The 19,973-nt window shown below is 40.5% G+C and overlaps 1 protein-coding gene across 1 annotated transcript in view; it reads left to right on the top strand.

Moving 5' to 3' along the window:
• The window catches only part of LOC106094064 (retinol dehydrogenase 13), a 195,111-nt gene extending 179,311 nt beyond the window's left edge, over window positions 1-15,800 (top strand). Inside the window, exons 4-5 of the mRNA XM_059363462.1 lie at window positions 14,966-15,112; window positions 15,381-15,800. Coding sequence (XP_059219445.1) covers window positions 14,966-15,112; window positions 15,381-15,621 — 388 coding nt within the window. The 3' untranslated portion in view covers window positions 15,622-15,800. The remainder of the gene's footprint in view (window positions 1-14,965; window positions 15,113-15,380) is intronic.
• Window positions 15,801-19,973: the final 4,173 nt, after the last annotated feature.

Raw genomic sequence — 19,973 nt, 5'->3', positions numbered from 1 at the left:
AACCGGCTGCCTTTTATCACAGTAATTGGTATTTTCTGCAAAGTAAGTTTCGCGGCACATGTCAGCTCACAGGTGACACCATGTGTGCACAATTTAGATGAGGGAGCGACTAAGATAGGCCTAGGCTTTGCCAAGTCAATCCGAACCAGTGCTTGGTATCCCTCATCCCCTACGCCATCCCTAAATAGGTAACCCATACTTTTTTCTCACTAAAATTGATTGACGCAATTCAAATTATTAACAAAATGAAATCCACACCCTCTTTGCAAGTTGTTGTTTTTTTTTCGACTTTTTGACTGAAATCTGCTCATCATCGTTTTATTAAAACAAAAGTATTTGAAAAACTCCCATGAAGGCCATTAAAATAGCTTTTCGTGTAGCATTAATGCTGGGGAATGCCGTTTTTAATTATTTCTTGTATTTCCTTAATGGGCAAAGGCATTTCCGCCACCCCCTCCTGTTAGTAGCTGTCAAATGCCTTAATGTCCATTCAAACGGTTGCTATTTTGGTAAAACAATTTAACAATTTCCTTCCGCCTCCCCTTCCCTTCTAACCGAATACCGAATACCTGTTTTTATGTCTTTTTGCTCACTTTTTGGATGATAATTTCATTTGTCGAGGAATCCTTTCGCTTAAAGCGAAATTAACACAACGCCTGATGCTAAATGAAGACATTTTTGGTTTTCAAAAAGGCAAATGCTGGAGCTTAGATGAAAATTGAAATAGAAGTAGAAAGCACCACGCAACGCAACTAACAAACAAATGAACAAAAGCTATTCAAAGGCTCTTTAATAAGGATTCAACACTAAATATTTCTTAAAATGCCAGAGCCAGAGCGACGCTTACCACGGTAGCAAAATAATTGTAAATGAAAAGACGGAGAAACGGGGTTGCCAGGTTAGGAAATTAAATTTTCATTGAAAATTTAGTCCACCCACTTAGCTCTGAGGAAATATCAGCATCGTGCTCTACTCTCAAATTTCTTTTATTTGAGCCCCTTTAGCCATTGGTTTAGAGGGAGTTTATGGGGTGAGACGACCCCCAAACACTTGGCCTCAAAATTGGTTATCAAATTCGTTTTTTATACCATGAAATACCTATTATTTGACCACCTTATTGCCATAATAGGCAAACATGGGCGGTTTCAACGGAGTTCAGGGGGCTGACTCTGAAATAAATCAGCATCGTGCTGGAGCATGATTTTTTTTGAGTCCATAATGTCAATCATTTTGAAAGTGGCGATATTCAGGACTACGGGTCTCATTCAGAGCCACACTTGTTAATTTTTGTCTGTATTGGCTATACATTCAAAATCACTTTTCCAAACTACCACTTGGGATACCACATTTTTAAAGATCCGTAGGTCCTCCTGCGTCTATCCCAATTTGAGGTTAAACAGTGTACTCTACTACGAAATACCTTTTATTGCTGTCCTACTCTATCCCGATCGGCCTTCATTAATTATTTTTTTACCCACCACCGAAGGATGGGGGTATATTCATTTTGTCATTCCGTTTACAACACATCGAAATATCCATTTCCGTATATATATATATTCTTGATCAGCGTAAAAATCTAAGACGATCTAGACATGTCCGTCCGTCTGTCTGTTGAAATCACGCTACAGTCTTCAAAAATAGAGATATTGAGCTGAAATTTTGCACGGAGTATTTTTTTGTCCATAAGCAGGTTAAGTTTGAAGATGAGCTATATCGGACTATATCTTGATATAGACCGATCCGCCGATTTAGGGTCTTTGGCCCATAAAAACAACATTTATTATCCGATTTCGCTGAAATTTGGGACAGTGAGTTGTGTTAGGCCCTTCGACACCCTTCGTCAATTTGGCCCAAATCGGTCCAGATTTGAATATAGCTGCCATATAGACCGATCCTCCGATTTAGGATCTTACGCCCCTTAAAGCCACATTTATTATCCGATTTTGCTGAAATTTGGGACAGTGAGTTTTGTTAGGCCCTTCGACATCCTTTGTCAATTTGGTCCAGATCGGTACAGATTTGGATATAGATGCCATATAGACCGATCCTCCGATTTAGGGTCGTAAGCCCATACAAGCCACATTTATTATCCGATTTTACTGAAATTTAAGACAGTGAGTTGTGCTAGGCCCCTCGACATCCTTCGTCAATTAGGTCCAGATCGGTCCAGATTTGGATATAGATGTCATATAGACCGATCCTCCGATTTAGGGTCGTAAGCCCATAAAAACCACATTTATCATCCGATGTTGTTGAAATTTGAGACAGTGAATTATGTTAGTCTCCTCGGCATCCTGCGTCAATTTGGCTCAGATCGGTCCAGATTTGGATATAGCTGTCATATAGACCGATCCTCCGATTGAGGGTCTTAGGCCCATACAAGGCGCATTTATTGTCCGATGTCGCCGGAATTTGGGACATTGAGTTGGGTTTAATCCCTTGACATAGTTCTACATTATGGCACAGATCGGTCAAGATTTGGATATAGCTGCCATATAGACCGATCTCTCGGTTTTAGGTTTTGGGGCCAGAAAAAGCGCATTTATTATCCGATGTCGCCTCAATTTGGGACAGTGAGTTGTGTTGGGCCCTTCGACATCCTTTTTCAATTTCACTCAGATCGATCAATATTTGGATATAGCTGCCATATAGACCGATATCTCGATTTAAAGTCTTGGTCCCAAAAAAGAAGCGTTTATAATCCGATTTAACTGAAATTTGACACATTGACTTATGTTTATTTTTAGATATAGCTACCAAAAAGACCAATATTTTGTTATACATAATTGAGCATTGAGTTGTACTTATTAGTATTTGGTCCAAATCGGATCATATTTCGATATAACTGCTATGGGACAAAAGGTACGCAAATTTCACTGGATTTTGATGAAAAGTGCTTTACATAGATACCCGAGGTGGTGGGTATCCAAAGTTCGGCCTTTTTACTTGTTAATTCTCTTTTTTGGCTGGATGGCGATTGCCCTCTGACATGCCCATTCATTTGACCGTCCTACATGACAGTTGTGTGTGTGTGTTTGTTTTTATTGGGAGGAAAGGTTTGGCCCCCCCGACGCGAAGGCCTAAAAACAGTGTACTTGAGTCCTTTAATGTCCGGCTGAACGGCAGGATGTGACCCAGATACTTGGTTCCTTATATCAGCATTAGATTCGAACTCTACAACCATTGACCTCTCGTTTAGTTTCCATATTATCTTGATCGAATCACACGTCTTATTGAAGCGTATTAGGTGGGTGGGAAGGTCCCAGACCCGGTCCCAAATGTGTATATCAGATTCGTAGTCAACTCTTAAAGACCTTTCATTTTATACCCATTTTGTGACCTTGGACTTAATGCCCGTTTTGGGGGTCTTGGGGTTGGGGAGGCACCGTAGACACCATGAACGAAATTTTTATAAGAGATTTGTACTCAACTACCAAACATCTTTCATTTGATATTCGTATTGTTCCCAATTGGTATATAAACCCTGCTGGGGGGCTTTGGGTGGTGAGGAGTCCCCTCAGACACCAAGGAATAAAGTTTTATGTCAGATGTGTACTCTACATTTAAGTACCTTTCATTTGATACCCATATTGGCCAAAGCGTTGAAAGAGTCCTGTTGGGGGGTTCCTTGGGGGTGGGGGGAGCCCGCCGAACACTTTGGGCGAACTTTGTATACCATGTTCGTACACTTCTCTTAAATATCTCTCGTTTGATATTCATATCAGATTCGCAGTCCACAACCTTATACCTTTGATTTAACCCCATATTGTCATGATTGGTGTATACAGCCGTTTGGTGGAGGGTTGTGCGCCACACCCCATCTACTAATTGAGCACAAAATTTGTATGACGCACTCTACTCAAAAAAAAATCTTTCACTTGATTCCCCATTATTTTAATGGGTCAAATAACCTATTGGAGACGATTTTAGGAGGTAAAGCATCACGTAGACTCTTGAACAAAAAGTTTAATGTCATATTCGTAATCTGCTCTCAAATGTGTTACATTTAAGTTTCATCAAGCTATGATCATGTAATATACCCATTTGGGCGGTTACCGAGGATGGGGCGATCATCAATTACTTGGACCTAATTTTTATGTCTACTCACGAATACCACTCATTTGAGTCCTGTATTGATATGTACGTCCAATATATTGGGTTGCCCAAAAAGTAATTGCGGATTTTTTAAAAGAAAGTAAATGCATTTTTAATAAAACTTAGAATGAACTTTAATCAAATATACTTTTTTTACACTTTTTTTCTAAAACAAGCTAAAAGTAACAGCTGATAACTGACAGAAGAAAGAATTCAATTACAGAGTCACAAGCTGTGAAAAAATTTGTCAACGCCGACTATATAAAAAATTGGGCAACCCAATTTCTGTCTGGGGCCGTTTTTTGGGGTTGGACGATATTTGATTTGGATATTTGAACAAAAGTTTTTATACCACATTCGTATTCTACTCTCCAATATCTTACATTTGATATCCATACTGACCCTATCGGTCCACTTTTGATTTTGGGAGGCGTTTTGGGGGTAATGGGGGAGGGTCCGCCCCCCTTCCCAAATCAACAAATTACTTAGCCTATACCTCCTTCCTAACCATATTCGTAATCTATTCCCGAATACCTTTCACTCAAGCCCCATATTGCCATTTTGGTCCATTAAACCTATTTGGGGGGGTTTTGGGGTCGGGGCGGTCCCCCATTTACTTGGACCCAGTTTCTAATATGAAATTCGTAGTCAACTCTTGAATACCTTTCATTAAAGTCCCATATTTTTTCGATCGGTCCTTTCATTCGAGTCCCATATTGTCATTATCGTCCAATAAACCTATTTTTTTGGGGGGGGGGGGGGGGGTTTACAATCACTTGGACCCATTTTTTGGTATGGAATTCGTACTCTACTATATTGCCACGATCGGTCCATTTTTAGTTTTTGTTTGTACTTTTGGGGCAAGGGGGAGGGTCCGACCCCCCTTGCGATATCAAAAAACTATATCAAAATAAATCCACGATTCATCACCTGTCACGATGTCATAAACGTGTTTCGAAGCACCGCGATAGTATTTTTGGAGCATTTCGTTCGACCAATCGACACGACACAACGCGAACAAATTTTTTGGAAGTTCAAATGTTCATGCAATGTTGAATGTATTCTGGTCCCACTAATGCCTAAGGTTATCTCAATCTCACGATAATCTCACGGTCACATGACGATCTTGAACCATCAGTTGGCGCACAGCATCTATGGGTTTTGGAACAACAACCAAATTTGGCCGACCTTCACGAAATTCGATTTGGAGTGAACTACGACCTCGGTTGAATTCACCATAACATTGATGGTGGTGGTCCTTGGTGGAGCTTTATCGCCAAAAATTTATTTAAGTTCATCGATGAACCGTTTTGAGTTAATCCACGTGGAAAGTTGTAAAAGTTATCGCACGAAAATATTCACGATTTAATTCAATTTTTTGGGGCGAGATGAATCTTTTAAGTTACTGTAAACAACACAAATAGCGCTCGTATGTCAAAACATTCTCAGTACGTTGACCTCAAAAATGTCAAACTTTGCGATAGAGCTGTCGGTTGACAAATTGTAACACAAAGGTTGTCCAATCCCGAAATATAAAAAGCAACCATCGTAAAAGCTGTTAATAAAACCAAAATTTTTGTCAAAGTTTCATTGTTTGAAATCTTGTTTGTTCTTAGTATCCAAAAGATCCCCATTTTTTTGGAAAAATATATGGCAACCCTAGCCACCTAACACCAGCAATAAATGGCTAACAACAGCATGGCTTAGTCCCAACAACCACCACAAAAACATAGAACACGTCAGGGGGATAATTTAATGATGAATGTGTATTAATGGGTCTTGAAATGGAGGTAGGGGGTGGAACAGGGGCCACACACAGCATTTCTCACATAGAGTGAGAAATGCTTTTAAGATGCAATAAACCCCTAATTACGTCCAGTTTTAATTGAGAATTTATTTAGCTGCTTAGTATTCATACCAGTAGTAGTAGTAGTAGCACAACAATGTGGCGATCCAGCCAACCAACATAAGGCCAAACAACGCACAGGACAAGGATATTTATTGCTACAGCAAATCTTGACAATCGCTGCCAGGAGGATAACAAAAGGATGTTCAAACACACTGCGTCAGGTGTTTAGCAGCCATTGCGGGTCCTCTTGCCAATTCTTTTGTTCTGCGGCACTTTAGGACTGTGTGTGTGTGTGTGTGTTTGGTATAATTAGTTGCCACTCTACCCCGCATTGGTTTTCTCTTTAAAGCCAAAGACTATGAAAGATACTGGAGTCTTAGATTAACTGCTTTAGAACAATGAAAACAAAAAGCTTTTGCCCCTCACGAATATTTTCAATTCAATTGAAATTTGCACAAAAGAAACTTTCTTTTCAATTAATTCAGTTTTTAATAGAATTTATGGAGACGCACCACAACGCTTCAAATTCAAATTGAAATTATAAATCCTCCTCGAATCAATAGGATTATTTGCCTTAGAATAGCTGGCAAAGTTTGTAATTAAAATTCAAACAGAAAAACAACTGTCAACATTAACATATTTCGCAAGAACACAAATAATGTTATCAAAGCAACTCCAGAGCTAACAAAAAATTAAAGATAATTTCCAATAATGGAATAAAGAGGCAAATATGCTTTCGACCTCTAATGAAATTTTATAAATTTTAAAGCAGCAAAAAAAATGTTAAAAGTTTATTGAATGGATTATGATGTTAAATTTATGTAAAAGATTTAATTTTTGGGAAGATACGAATAGAGGTTAGGAGGCCCATTAAAAAGATGACAAGGCGAATTATTAGCGCCTTCAAATAACCAATGGCCAACATCAGTGTCTATTCCCAGGTTAGGGGTGGCTGGAGGAGAGCATCGGATCTTGAAGCAAGCGCCTCGCCACAACGAGGGATACATTTGCAATCCCACAAAACCCATGCGGTTGGGGCGTTGGTAACCCAACTCCCCCCCCCCCCCCCCCGCCAATTCGAATAAGAATTGGGCCCTTTGGGGGCTCAAGAAGTAAAATAGAGAGATCGATTTATATGGGAGCTGTATCGAGCTATAGACCGATTCAGACCATAATAAACACGTATGTTGATGGTCATGAGAGGATCCGTCGTACAAAATTTCATAATAATAATTGCGACCTCTAGAGGCTCAAGAACTCAAAATCCCAGATAGGTTTATATGGCAGCTATATCGGGTTATGAACCGATTTGAACCATATTTGACACAGTTGTTGAAAGTAAGAATAAAATATGTCATGCAAAATTTCAGCCAAATCGGATGGGAATTGCACCCTCTAGAAGCTCAAGAAGTCAAGTCCCCAGATCTGTTTATATGACAGCTATATCAGGTTATGAACCGATTTGAACCATACTTGCCACCGTTGTTTAAACTCATAACAAAACACGTCGTGCAAAATTTCGTTTCAATCGGATAAGAATTGCGCACTCTAGAGGCTCAAGAAGTCAAGACCCAAGATCGGATTATATGGCAGCTATATCAGGTCATGGACCGATTTGATCCATATTTAGAACAGTTGTTGGATATCATAACAAAACGCGTCGTGCAAAATTTCATTTCAATCGGATAAGAATTGCGCACTCTAGAGGCTCAAGAAGTCAAGACCCAAGATAGGTTTATATGGCAGCTATATCAAAACATGGACCGATATGGCCCATTTACAATACCAACCGACCTACACTAATAAGAAGTATTTGTGCAAAATTTCAAGCGGCTAGCTTTATTCCTTCGGAAGTTAGCGTGCTTTCGACAGACAGACGGACGAACGGACGGACGGACAGACGGACGGACATGGCTAGGTCGACATAAAATGTCGCGGCGATTAAGAATATATACACTTTATGGGGTCTCCGACGAATATTTCGAGTAGTTACAAACAGAATGACGAAATTAGTATACCCCCCATCCTATGGTGGAGGGTATAAAAACGGACCCCCCCAACGTTGAAGACCCACGCAAACGAAATAAGGACCATGATTTGCGGATCTGCACCTGGAATGTCCGCACTCTTTATAGAGAAGGTGCAGTATATGCGCTAGCTGATGTATTAGAGAAGTACAAGGCAGATTTTACCGCCTAACAGGAAGTGCGGAGTATAGAGGTGACGAACTATACTGCCATAACACGAGGCATGAATTTGGCTGTGGATTTGTGGTTAGTCGGAGTCTGAAACACCTTGTCTCCAGCTTTACTCCAGTTGATGAGTGACTAGCCACAATCCGCATAAAAGCCAAATTCTTCAACATCAGCCTTATTTGTACCCATGCCCCGACGGAAGACAAAGACGAGCAGACCAAGGATATTTTCTACGAGCGCCTAGAGCGAGAATGTGACCACTGCCCCGCCCATGATATTAAAAACGTTCGGGGAGATTTTAATGCGAAGATAGGGAAGGAATACATTTTTGGTCCAACACGAATGTCGAGTTTTACGCAGATACCTGCCATCACGGCCCAAACCTGCGAGGCCCAAGGCCCTAGGGTGAATACAATGCGTCTACCAACGCCCCCACATGTGGTAACCCACACATGAGTACCAATTTGATCCCACGTATTATGACGTGTTCACCTCCTTGGTTAGGAGCGGAGCACTACCTAAAACTCCTTCCGATCTATGGGTCACGGCACCCGGTTGAAAATGCTACTCCACGCCGAGCTTGTGCTCTACCCACGAGATAACGTTGTTTAGCCTCCACGAGATAACGTCCAGTAATGGCTTGAGGCTGATTGACTTCGCCGGGGCAAAAAACGTGGGTTAGTAGCACCAGATTTCAACATAACAAGTAAAAGCGTGCTAAGTTCGGCCGGGCCGAATCTTATATACCCTTCACCATGGATCGCATTTGTCGAGTTCTTTTCCCGGCATCTCTTCTTAGGGAAAAGAGGTCGCTCTGCTATTAGAGCGATATCAAGATATGGTCCGGTTTGGACCACAATTAAATTATATGTTGGAGACCTGTGTAAAATGTCAGCCAATTCGAATAAGAATTGCGCCCTTTGGGAGCTCAAGAAGTAAAATAGAGAGATCGATTTATATGGGAGCTCTAACGGGCTATAGACCGATTCAGACCATAATAAACATGAATGTTGACGGTCATAAGAGAATCCGTCGTAAAAAATTTTAGGCTAATCGGATTATAATTGCGACCTCTAGAGTTTCAAGAAGTCAAAACCCTAGATCGGTTTATATGGCAGCTATTTCAGATTATGAACCGATTTGAACCTTATTTGACACAGTTGTTGAAAGTAATAATGAAATATGTCATGCAAAATTTCAGCAAAATCGGATAGGAAATGAGCCCTCTAGAAGCTCAATAAATCAAGTCCCCAGATCTGTTTATATGACAGCTATATCAGGTTAAGAACCGATTTGAACCATACTTGGCCCAGTTGTTGGGTATCATAACAAAATATTACGTGCAAAAATTCATTCAAATCAGATAAGAATTGCGCCCTCTAGAAGCTCAAGAAGTCAAGATCCCAGATCGGTTTTTGTGACAGCTATATCAGGTTATAAACAGATTTGAACCATACTTGGCACAGTTGTTGGATATCATAACATAATGCGTCGTGCAAAATTTCATTTCAATCGGATAAGAATTACGCACTCTAAAGGCTCAAGAAGTCAAGACCCAAGATCGGTTTATATGGCAGCTTTATCAAAACATGGACCGATATGGCCCATTTACAATACCAACCGACCTACACTAATAAGAAGTATTTGTGCAAAATTTCAAGCGGCTAGCTTTACTCCTTCGGAAGTTAGCGTGCTTTCGACAGACAGACAACGGACGGACGGACGGTATATCGGACTATATCTTGATATAGCCCCCATATAGACCGTTTCGCCTATTTTGGGTCCTAGGACAATAAAAGCCACATTTATTATCCGATTTTCTTGAAATTTGGGATAGTGGGTTGTGTTAGCCCCTTCGACATCCTTCGTCAATTTGGCCCGGATCGGTCCAGATTTGGATATAGCTGCCATATAGGCCGATCCTCCGATTAAGGGTCTAGGCCCATAAAAGCCACATTTATTATCCGATTTTCCTGAAATTTGGGACAGTGAGTTGTGTTAGGCCCTTCGACATCCTTCGTCAATTTATCTCAGATGGTCCAGATTTGAATATAGCTGTCATATAGACCGATCCTCCGATTTAGGGTCTTAGGCCGATGTCGCCGAAATTTGGGACAGTGAGTTAAGTTAAACCTCTAGACATACTTATGCATTATGGCACAGATCTGTCCAGATTTGGATATAGCTGCCATATAGACTGATCTCTCGGTTTTAGGTTTTGGGGTCATAAAAATCGCATTTAATGTCCGATGTCGCCGCAATTTGGGACAGTGAGTTGTGTTAGGCCCTTCAACATGCCTCTTCAATTTCATTCAGATCGGTCTAGATTTGGATATAGCTGCCATATAGACCGATCTCTCAATTTAAGGTTTTGGGCTCATAGAAGGCACATTTATTGTCCCATGTTGCCGAAATTTGGGACAGAGAGTTAAGTTAAGCTGCTCCACATATTTCTGCAATTTGGTCTAGATCGATCAAGATTTGCATATAGCTGCCATATAGACCGATATCTCGATTTAAAGTCTTGGCCCTAAAAAAGGCGCATTTACAATTCGATTTAACTGAAATTTGACACATTGACTCATGTTAGGCTTTTCGACATCCATGTTGTATATGGTTCAGATCGGTTTATTGTTAGATATAGCTACTAAAAAGACTTGTACTAATTAGTATTTTGTCCAAATCGGATCATATTTCGATATGCATTGCCATGGGACATAAGGTATGCAATTTTCACCGGATTTTGATGAAAGCTGGTTTACATATATACCCGAGGTGGTGGGTATCCAAAGTTCGGCCCGGCCGAACTTACTTGTTTTTAATTTTATGTGTTTTTTTAACTTTCCCATAGCTCTTAAAAAATCACCCTTTATAATACGCACAACTCTAATTTTTATAACCTCCATACTAGTTTCGTCATTCTGTTTGTAACACATCAAAACATTAATCTGAGACGCAACAAAGTACATTATTGACATTCTTTAACGACTTAGCCATGTCCGTCCGTCGATTTTTTGCATTAATTCTTCTTATTAGTGCAGGTCAGTTGGGTTTGGGTTGCCCAAAAAGTAATTGCAGATTTTTCATATAGTCGGCGTTGACAAATTTTTTCACAGCTTGTGACTCTGTAATCGCATTCTTTCTTCTGTCAGTTATCAGCTGTTACTTTTAGCTTTCTTTAGAAAAAAAGTGTAAAAAAAGTATATTTGATTAAAGTTCATTCTAAGTTTTATTAAAAATGCATATACTTTCTTTTAAAAAATCCGCAATTACTTTTTGGGCAACCCAATAAATGGGCCAAATCGGTCCATATTCTGGTGTATTTACCATATAAACCTATATCTGGTCTTGACTTCCTGAGCTGCTAAAGGGCACAATTCTTGTCTAATTTGGCAGAAATTTTGCACCAAGTGCTTTATTTTAACTTCCAACAAGTTTCATCCAAATCGGTTCATAACCTGATATACCTCCCATATAAACCAAACTCGGATCTTGAGCAGCCAGAGGGGGCAATTATTATCAGATTTGACTGAAAATTTGCCGTAAGGGTTTTGGTATGACCATCAACAACTGGGCCAAGTATGGCTCAACTCGATTCATAACCTGATATAGCTCCCATATAAACCGATTTCGGATGATGACTTTGTGAGCCGATAGAGTCCGCAAGTATTATCTGATTTGGCTGAAAATTTGCATTAGGTGTTTTGTTTTTACCATCAACAACTGTGTCAATTATGGTTCAAATCGGTTCATAACCTGATATAGCTCTCATATAATCCGATCTTGGATCTTGATTTCATGAGCCTCTAGAGGGCGCTATTATTGGGTTGCCCAAAAAGTAATTGCGGATTTTTTAAAAGAAAGTAAATGCATTTTTAATAAAACTTAGAATAAACTTTAATCAAATATACTTTTTTTACACTTTTTTTTTTCTAAAGCAAGCTAAAAGTAACAGCTGATAACTGACAGAAGAAAGAATGCAATTACAGAGTCACAAGCCGATGAAAAAATTTGTCAACGCCGACTATATGAAAAATCCGCAATTACTTTTTGGGCAACCCAATATTTCCCGATTTGGTTGAAAATTTGCATGCACTTTTTGGCTGAATTTTTGCACAACGACTTTTTGTCTGACCTTTAACATACGTGTTAAATATGACCTGAATCGGTCCATAACCTGATATAGCTTTTGAGCTACTATAAGCCGCCATTCTTATCCGATTTGGCTGAAATTTTGCACAATGAATTCCACTTTGGTCTCCAACAGCCAAACCAACCCCAATCAGTTCATAACTTGGTATAGCTGAAATAGCATAGCAATTCTTATCCATTATCCTTTGTTTGCCTATAAAGAGATATCGGCCAAAGAACTTGACAAATGCAGTTCATGATGGAGGGAACTAAGTACGCTTTTACTCGTTTGATTTCTAATCCGCATAACTTTTGCTTTTGCAAAACACTAAACACCAAAATCAGTTCTTAGTCTCCTAATCCCTTGCTGTACATTCATTTATTTATGTTTTCCAATGCGCTATACATCACCCATTGTCCCCCTTGTCAATGGCATTAGCTGCACTATATTAATTTTCATCAACATTTTCCCAATTGCAAAAAAAAAAAGTTTCCCTGCATACTTGAGTGTCGCATTCGTTATCGAAGTCATTTCATGGCCTGTTGTCCTTTGTGTGTGCACAACATTAGAAGATTATCGCAATTTAATTACTTGCTAAAGTACTGAAAATTTTTAATTGCCAAACTTTAATGTTAACACTAACCGACTTGAGACTTCACTTCATCCAATGGCCAAAGCAAACAAGCTCTTCACCTCAGTTGTGCTGGCTATCCGCCGTAGCACGGAAGGAATGTCGATACTTCCAGTTGTTGGTACATTCATTTCAATAATTTTACCCTGACCTCAATTGAGAGGTTCTTGTTGCCGGAGCAAGATCCGTAGTCGAAGCCATTGCCGTTGCTGTAGCCTTTCCTTTTTTTCTCAATGCTGTAACATAATCTGGTCCCAGCAATTTATACTGACTGACTGACTGGCTGTGTGTCGAGTAAGGGAAATGAAAATCTATTGTCGAGCATTTAGAGCGAGCAGTGAGGGTCAACCTTTGGTTACCAAAACTTGAGAAAAAAACTTTGGATAAAAAGGGATTGGGATTCGGGGAGTAGTGTGGTTCATCTGTGTTCAATAGTCATTCTGTTTAGAGATGTGGATTGCTGAGAAAATAATTTCACGAAAAATTCAAACGGCAAAAGCAAATTTTTGCCCATGAACATTCCACTAAGGAACAGGGGAAAACTTCTCACATATCAATGAGTGCTGTCCGATTCAAGTTTAAGCTCAACGATAAGGGGGCCTCCTTATTATAGCCGAGTCCGAACGGAGTGCCGCAGTGCGACACCTCACAAATGTTGCCAGCATTAGGAGGGAAAAACCACTGCTGAAAATTTTTTCTGATAGTCTCGCCAGGATTCGAGCTCGGGAGTCCAGCGTCATAGGCGGACATGCTAACCTCTGCGCAACGGTGGCCTCCCAACGGCTGATTGCCTAAAAATCCGTTCCAGCCATTAGAGGGTAATTCCAAGGGATTTTTCCAATAGGCCGTTCCATCTGGTCGATTGAAACGTCGGGAAACTATTGGGTTGCCCAAAAAGTAATTGCGGATTTTTCATATAGTCGGCGTTGACAAATTTTTTCACAGCTTGTGACTCTGTAATTGCATTCTTTCTTCTGTCAGTTATCAGCTGCTACTTTTAGCTTGCTTTAGAAAAAAAGTGTAAAAAAAGTATATTTGATTAAAGTTCATTCTAAGTTTTATTAAAAATGCATTTACTTTCTTTTAAAAAATCCGCAATTACTTTTTGGGCAACGCAATATCTTATCTTCATCGACAATGTCCAAAGTTGTTCGTTGGAAAGTTTCCAGCAAAATTTGTATATACAAGTATCCGCACTGGACATTGTCCATACGTTGTCTGGCTTCTGAATGTACTGTTCCGTAATAGGTGTGGAGGATATGATCCTTCGTAGCCTATAGGTGTCGTATGTTCCTTCGATTAGAGGTGTCTTAGTAAAATTTCAGGCGGACAGGTTTATAGGTTTAAACACCATCATGACGTACTATGACAGATGGACGGACGGATGTAGCTTGACCTGCTTAGATTGTCAAGGCGGTTCAATGGACCAAACTTTGCCCACAAGCATACCAATTTGGAACATAGGTAGAAGACTTCTCCTTCACATCTATTCTCACATGACAAGGGATCTCGTTTTCATAGCCCAGTTCAAAAGGCATTTTGCAGAGCGGAAACTCTTTATACAGAAGTTTTACATGATTCAATATGAGCTTTGGTAAGACCACTTCTGAAGAACTTTTTGTAACTTCTGCTCGTGATACCCCATAGGTTGGCCTTCCCTTCTCCAATAGTAACGTCAATGCATTTTTTTTTTTGTTTTTTTTTTTTTTTTGCATTTACACTTCTGACCAAGATGAGAAATGCGGCATTTCCGTATTTAACCTAAAATGTTCCTCTATTTCCGCCAATTCACAGCAGATCCCTCTTTGCCATGCATTTACTCGAACTATGGTATCCAAACATTTGAGTAATAGAAGTTTTCTCTACATTTTCTTTATTTCATGTCCTCTGTTGCTGATGCTGCCGTTATCGTTCCTGCCTATAATACTTGGTCTGTTTGTGTTGGTGTGCTCTTCTGGCTGGACACTTCCTTCCTTCGTTGGTTTATTCGACAAACACCAATGGTGGATTGCTGGCTTGCTGTTGGATGAATGACTGACTCTGCCTTTTGTTGCTTGCCACAGTTCACCATTAATGTCGGCCATTTGCGTTCGCGTCATGACCTATCCCTGGATGTGGCTCTTTATGAAGAATCCTTCGCAGGGGGCACAATGTGCCATACGTTTGGCCACGGACCCCAAATTGAAACAAGTAACCGGAGAATTTTTCAAGTGAGTTGGATTTATTAATTTTTAAAAATTTTAGCTGGCAACATTTTTTTGGAGTAGAAACTAGGCTCGTTCGTCTAAGTTTCACATTCTATATGTTGGCCATGTTGGCGAATTTGCATAACAACCACACCACCTAGAAGTCGGAATAATCTTTGCTATATTTCATCAACATCACTTCAGTTTTGTTGTTGTTGTTGTTTTTGTTTTTCTCTTTGCTACATTCATTTCTCATTACTTGGGCTAATCTCCTTTTGTTATCCTTTGGCAGTGACTGCGAAGTAGCCGCTTCTTCGCCCTTGGGACAGGATAAAGAATTGGCCAAGAAACTATATCAGCAGACAATGCAGACTCTGAGAAAAGTCACCAAATTGCAAATTGATAAGGAGGAACTGGAGGCCGCCGATGTCGTCAATGCCGCATTACCCACATCTGCAGAGAAGACAAAAGCCCCACCATCTCCAACCATCTCGGATGCCTCCTCGGAGACCGCTTCAAGTGATGAACAATGACAACACGGCGAATGAGACCGAGACCAAGACACACCATCGCCATGATGGCTTGAAAGACAACAACAACAACAACTACAACAATGGCGTAGAATTTAATTAAGGCAATCATCTTTATGGATTTTTATTTACATTGCTTTCGTAATCCTTTTCGTATAAATAAATAATTCAATAAAATGTTCCATGTGTCCTTTTAATGTTCCTTGCCGCCACGCCACATCGCAGCCCCTGAATGGTAATTAAGAATTTCGCAGTAAGTAGACAGCTTCAGAAATTAAAAATTCAAATTAGGCCAAATAAGTTTTGCCAATTTTTTGGTGGCAGAATATTGACTTTAAGTTGGTAAGTCAAAGCGTTTAGTCTGACAATATTAAGTTGACATAACAAAAAAAAAAAAAAATTACTGCAAAATGATGTAGACTTAACAAAAAGATGTACAAACTCACATTAAAGATATCGTTATACCCACTACCATAAAATTTAAAGCAACTGTAGCATCTTAGCCCATAACGTCAATCGCTCGAGTTTGACTATTGGCAAGAACTTCTAAAAAGCCCTTCAAAAGTGGTCATACCATCACTAATGCTCATATTGAACCATGTTCAACTTCTCTAAAGCGAGGTTTCGCTCTGCAACATGCCATTTGAACTCGGCTATGAAAACGAGGTTTCATTTCATTATACCCTCCACCATAGAATGGGGGTATACTAATTTCGTCATTCTGTTTGTAACTCCTCGAAATATTCGTCTAAGACCCCATAAAGTTTACATATTCTTGATCGACACGACATTTTATGTCGATCTAGCCATGTCCGTCCGTCTGTCTGTCCGCCTGTCCGTCCGTCTGTCTGTCCGTCCGTCCGTCTGTCCGTCCGTCTGTCCGTCCGTCTGTCCATCCGTCTGTCCGTCCGTCTGTCCGTCCGTCTGTCCTTCCGTCTGTCCGTCCGACTGTCCGTCCGTCTGTCCGTCCGTCTGTCTGTCCGTCTGTCCGTCCGTCTGTCCGTCCGTCCATCCGTCCGTCCGTCAGTCGAAAGCACGCTAACGTTTGAAGGAGTTAAGCTAGCCGCTTGAAATTTTGCACAAATACCTTCTATTAGTGTAGGTCGGTTGGGAATGTAAATGGGCCATACCGGTCCATGTTTTGATATAGCTGCCATATAAACCGTTCTTGGGTCTTGACTTCTTGACCCTCTAGACGGCGCAATTCTCATCCGATTTGACCAAAATGTTGCATGTAGTGTTTTGATATCACTTCCAACAACTGTGCGAAGTATGGTTCAAATCGGTTCATAACCTGATATTGCTGCCATATAAACCGATCTTGGGTCTTGACTTCTTGAGCCCAATCCGATTTGGCTGTAATTTTGCACGTGGTGTTTTGGTATCACTTCCAACATTTGTACGAAGTATGGTCCAAATCGGTCCATAACCTCATATAGCTGCCATATAAACCGATCTGGGATCTTGAATTCTTGAACCTCTAGAGAGCGCAATACTCATCCGATTTGGCACACATTTCTTACAACGCCTTCTCCCATGACCTTCAATATACGTGTGCAATATGGTCTGAATCGATCTCTAGCTTGATGCAGCTCCCATATAAACCGATCTCCCGATTTTGCTTCTTGAGTCCAGAATCGGACTATAACTTGATATAGCTCCTCCTTCTCCTCCGTCCTTATTCATTATTCTTTGTTTGCCTAAAAAGAGATACTGCGCAAAGAACTCGACAGATACGATCCATGGTGAAGGGTATATAAGATTCGGCCCGGCCCAACTTAGCTCGCTCTTACTTGTTGAGTTCAAATTTGAAGCGAACAGCATTAATTGATGTGAGAGAGAAGTCTCCTACCTAAGTTCCAATTTGGTATGCTTGTAGGCAAAGTTGTCCATTGGACCGCCTTAATATTTTAAGCAGGTAAAGCTACATCCTTTCGTCCGTCTGTCATAGGACGTCATGATAGAGTTTAAACCTAAGAGCCTGTATGTCTGGAATTTTACACAGATACTTCCTATTGAAGATACATGAGATGGCTACGAAGGACACCAACCAGACAACGTATGGACAATGTCCAGTGCGGAGACACTTGCAAATGCAAATTTTGCCCATTAACATTCCACTAAGGAATAGGGGCAAACTTCTCACATATCAATGAGTGCAGTCCGATTCAAGTTTAGGACTCCTTTTTATAGCCGAGTCCGCATTATTCATTCTGATGGTCTCGCCAGGATTTGAACCTAGGCGTTCAGCGTCAAAGGCGGACATGCTGACCTCTGCGCTACGGTGGCCTCCACCGTAGAAGCTTAGTACTCATAAATACACATTTTGCAAGAAACTTTCCAACGAACAACGTGGTGCAATGTTGAGGTAATTTTGTCTTAGTCAAGGGTTCCTTGGGCGATTAAAAGTTTTGACTCCTTCAAATCGCCCTGACCATATAATGCATCACCGATAGAACTACAAACGATTTCCGGAAGATTGCCTCTATGGCTGGAGGAGATGAACTTAGCCTGCATCGGCTTTTCATGTATGCCTGTGGAATGTGGGACCATACCATACTAAAATTATGCTAAAAATTGTAGAGAGGTTGTTAGATAAAGGGTGATTTTTTTGAGGTTAGGATTTTCATGCATTAGTATTTGACAGATCACGTGGGATTTCAGACATGGTGTCAAAGAGAAAGATGCTCAGTATGCTTTGACATTTCATCATGAATAGACTTACTAACGAGCAACGCTTGCAAATCATTGAATTTTATTACCAAAATCAGTGTTCGGTTCGAAATGTGTTCATTCACCGTTCAGCGATGAGGCTCATTTCTGGTTGAATGGCTACGTAAATAAGCAAAATTGCCGCATTTGGAGTGAAGAGCAACCAGAAGCCGTTCAAGAACTGCCCATGCATCCCGAAAAATGCACTGTTTGGTGTGGTTTGTACGCTGGTGGAATCATTGGACCGTATTTTTTCAAAGATGCTGTTGGACGCAACGTTACGGTGAATGAACACATTTCGAACCGAACACTGATTTTGGTAATAAAATTCAATGATTTGCAAGCGTTACTAAGCATTACTAAGGGCGAAGAATTGTAAAGATCGCCTGCCTCGACAACATCACGCCTATAGCAATGGTAAGTCCATAGAAATCCTTCCCTTCATGACCTTGCTGTTTACATAAAGGGCTCTCTCGCTGCCAAGAAATACACCACGGCAATATTTCTTGACACTGATAGTGCCTTATGTATCAAGGCAGGCTTGGGACCTGTAGATCTACACCGATGGGTTAGTAGAGGGACTCCTCAAAGAGGTGTTCTCACTCCACTTCTTTGGAGTACAGTCATAACAAATATATTATTACTAACATCCCGATGGCCACCGTAGCGCAGAGGTTTGCATATCCGCCTATGACGATGAACGCCTGGGTTCGAATCCTGGCGAGAAAATCAGAAAAAAAATCAGCGATGGTTATCTCCTCCTAATGATGGAGGGGAATGTTCAGGGGAAAATTTTGCTATTTTACTTGGCAGCTTCCGCAAAACTAAGAAACTAAGCAAAATAAGAAACGTTGAATAAGGGTTCAAAAGAGGAATAAATGTGCTCTACTCTTGTCGTAAATCTTTAAGAGGTGTTGGGAGCTAAGACCAGGTAGAGTACACTGGGTGTTGTTGGGCGATTCTCACCTGTCGCTGTCTGATGTGACATCAGGTTCTGGTCAACTTTACTCACCGTAGTACGAACGTGAAGGTACAGGGGAGCTCCTCAAACTTTGGACATTATTCTAATTTGCAGTTCAGCAAGTTCAGCCAGGCCAAAACTCAAACTACACAACGAAAGCCACTACTGACACCTTTCACCAAAGCCACCTTAAGTTTCCGATAAAGTATAAATTAACCGATACAATCGATACAATCAAAGCACCAATAAGGGGGCTCTTAAAATTGCAAGGGCATTCGAGACTTCTCGAATTGGCTTCTTAAGGCTCTAAGAACTTAAATTAAGTCGACCCCTTCAAATTAGTCGAGACATAAACTGAGTTCAAAATCAATGGACATGGGTGTCCAAGATTCGGTGCAGCCGAATTTGTGTCGTTTTTATACCCACCACCACTATAAGGATGGAATATTAATTTAGTCAATCCGTTTGAAACACATTGAGATATCAATTTCCGCAAATAAATTTTTGGTCATTGTAGTTATTCTAAGCCGTCCGTCTCCAGTAATCGCGCTACAGCCTTCAAAACCTGAAGTATTGAGCTGAAATTTTGCACAGATCCGTATTTTTTCTGTACGCAGGTTAAGTTCTTAAACAGGCCAAATCGGACCATATTTGGATATAGCTACCACGACGACCAATCTGC

Source organism: Stomoxys calcitrans, chromosome 2 (genome assembly GCF_963082655.1).
Source record: "Stomoxys calcitrans chromosome 2, idStoCalc2.1, whole genome shotgun sequence".
Taxonomy (NCBI): Eukaryota; Metazoa; Arthropoda; class Insecta; order Diptera; family Muscidae; genus Stomoxys; species Stomoxys calcitrans.
This window is presented reverse-complemented; position numbering and strand designations above follow the sequence as displayed.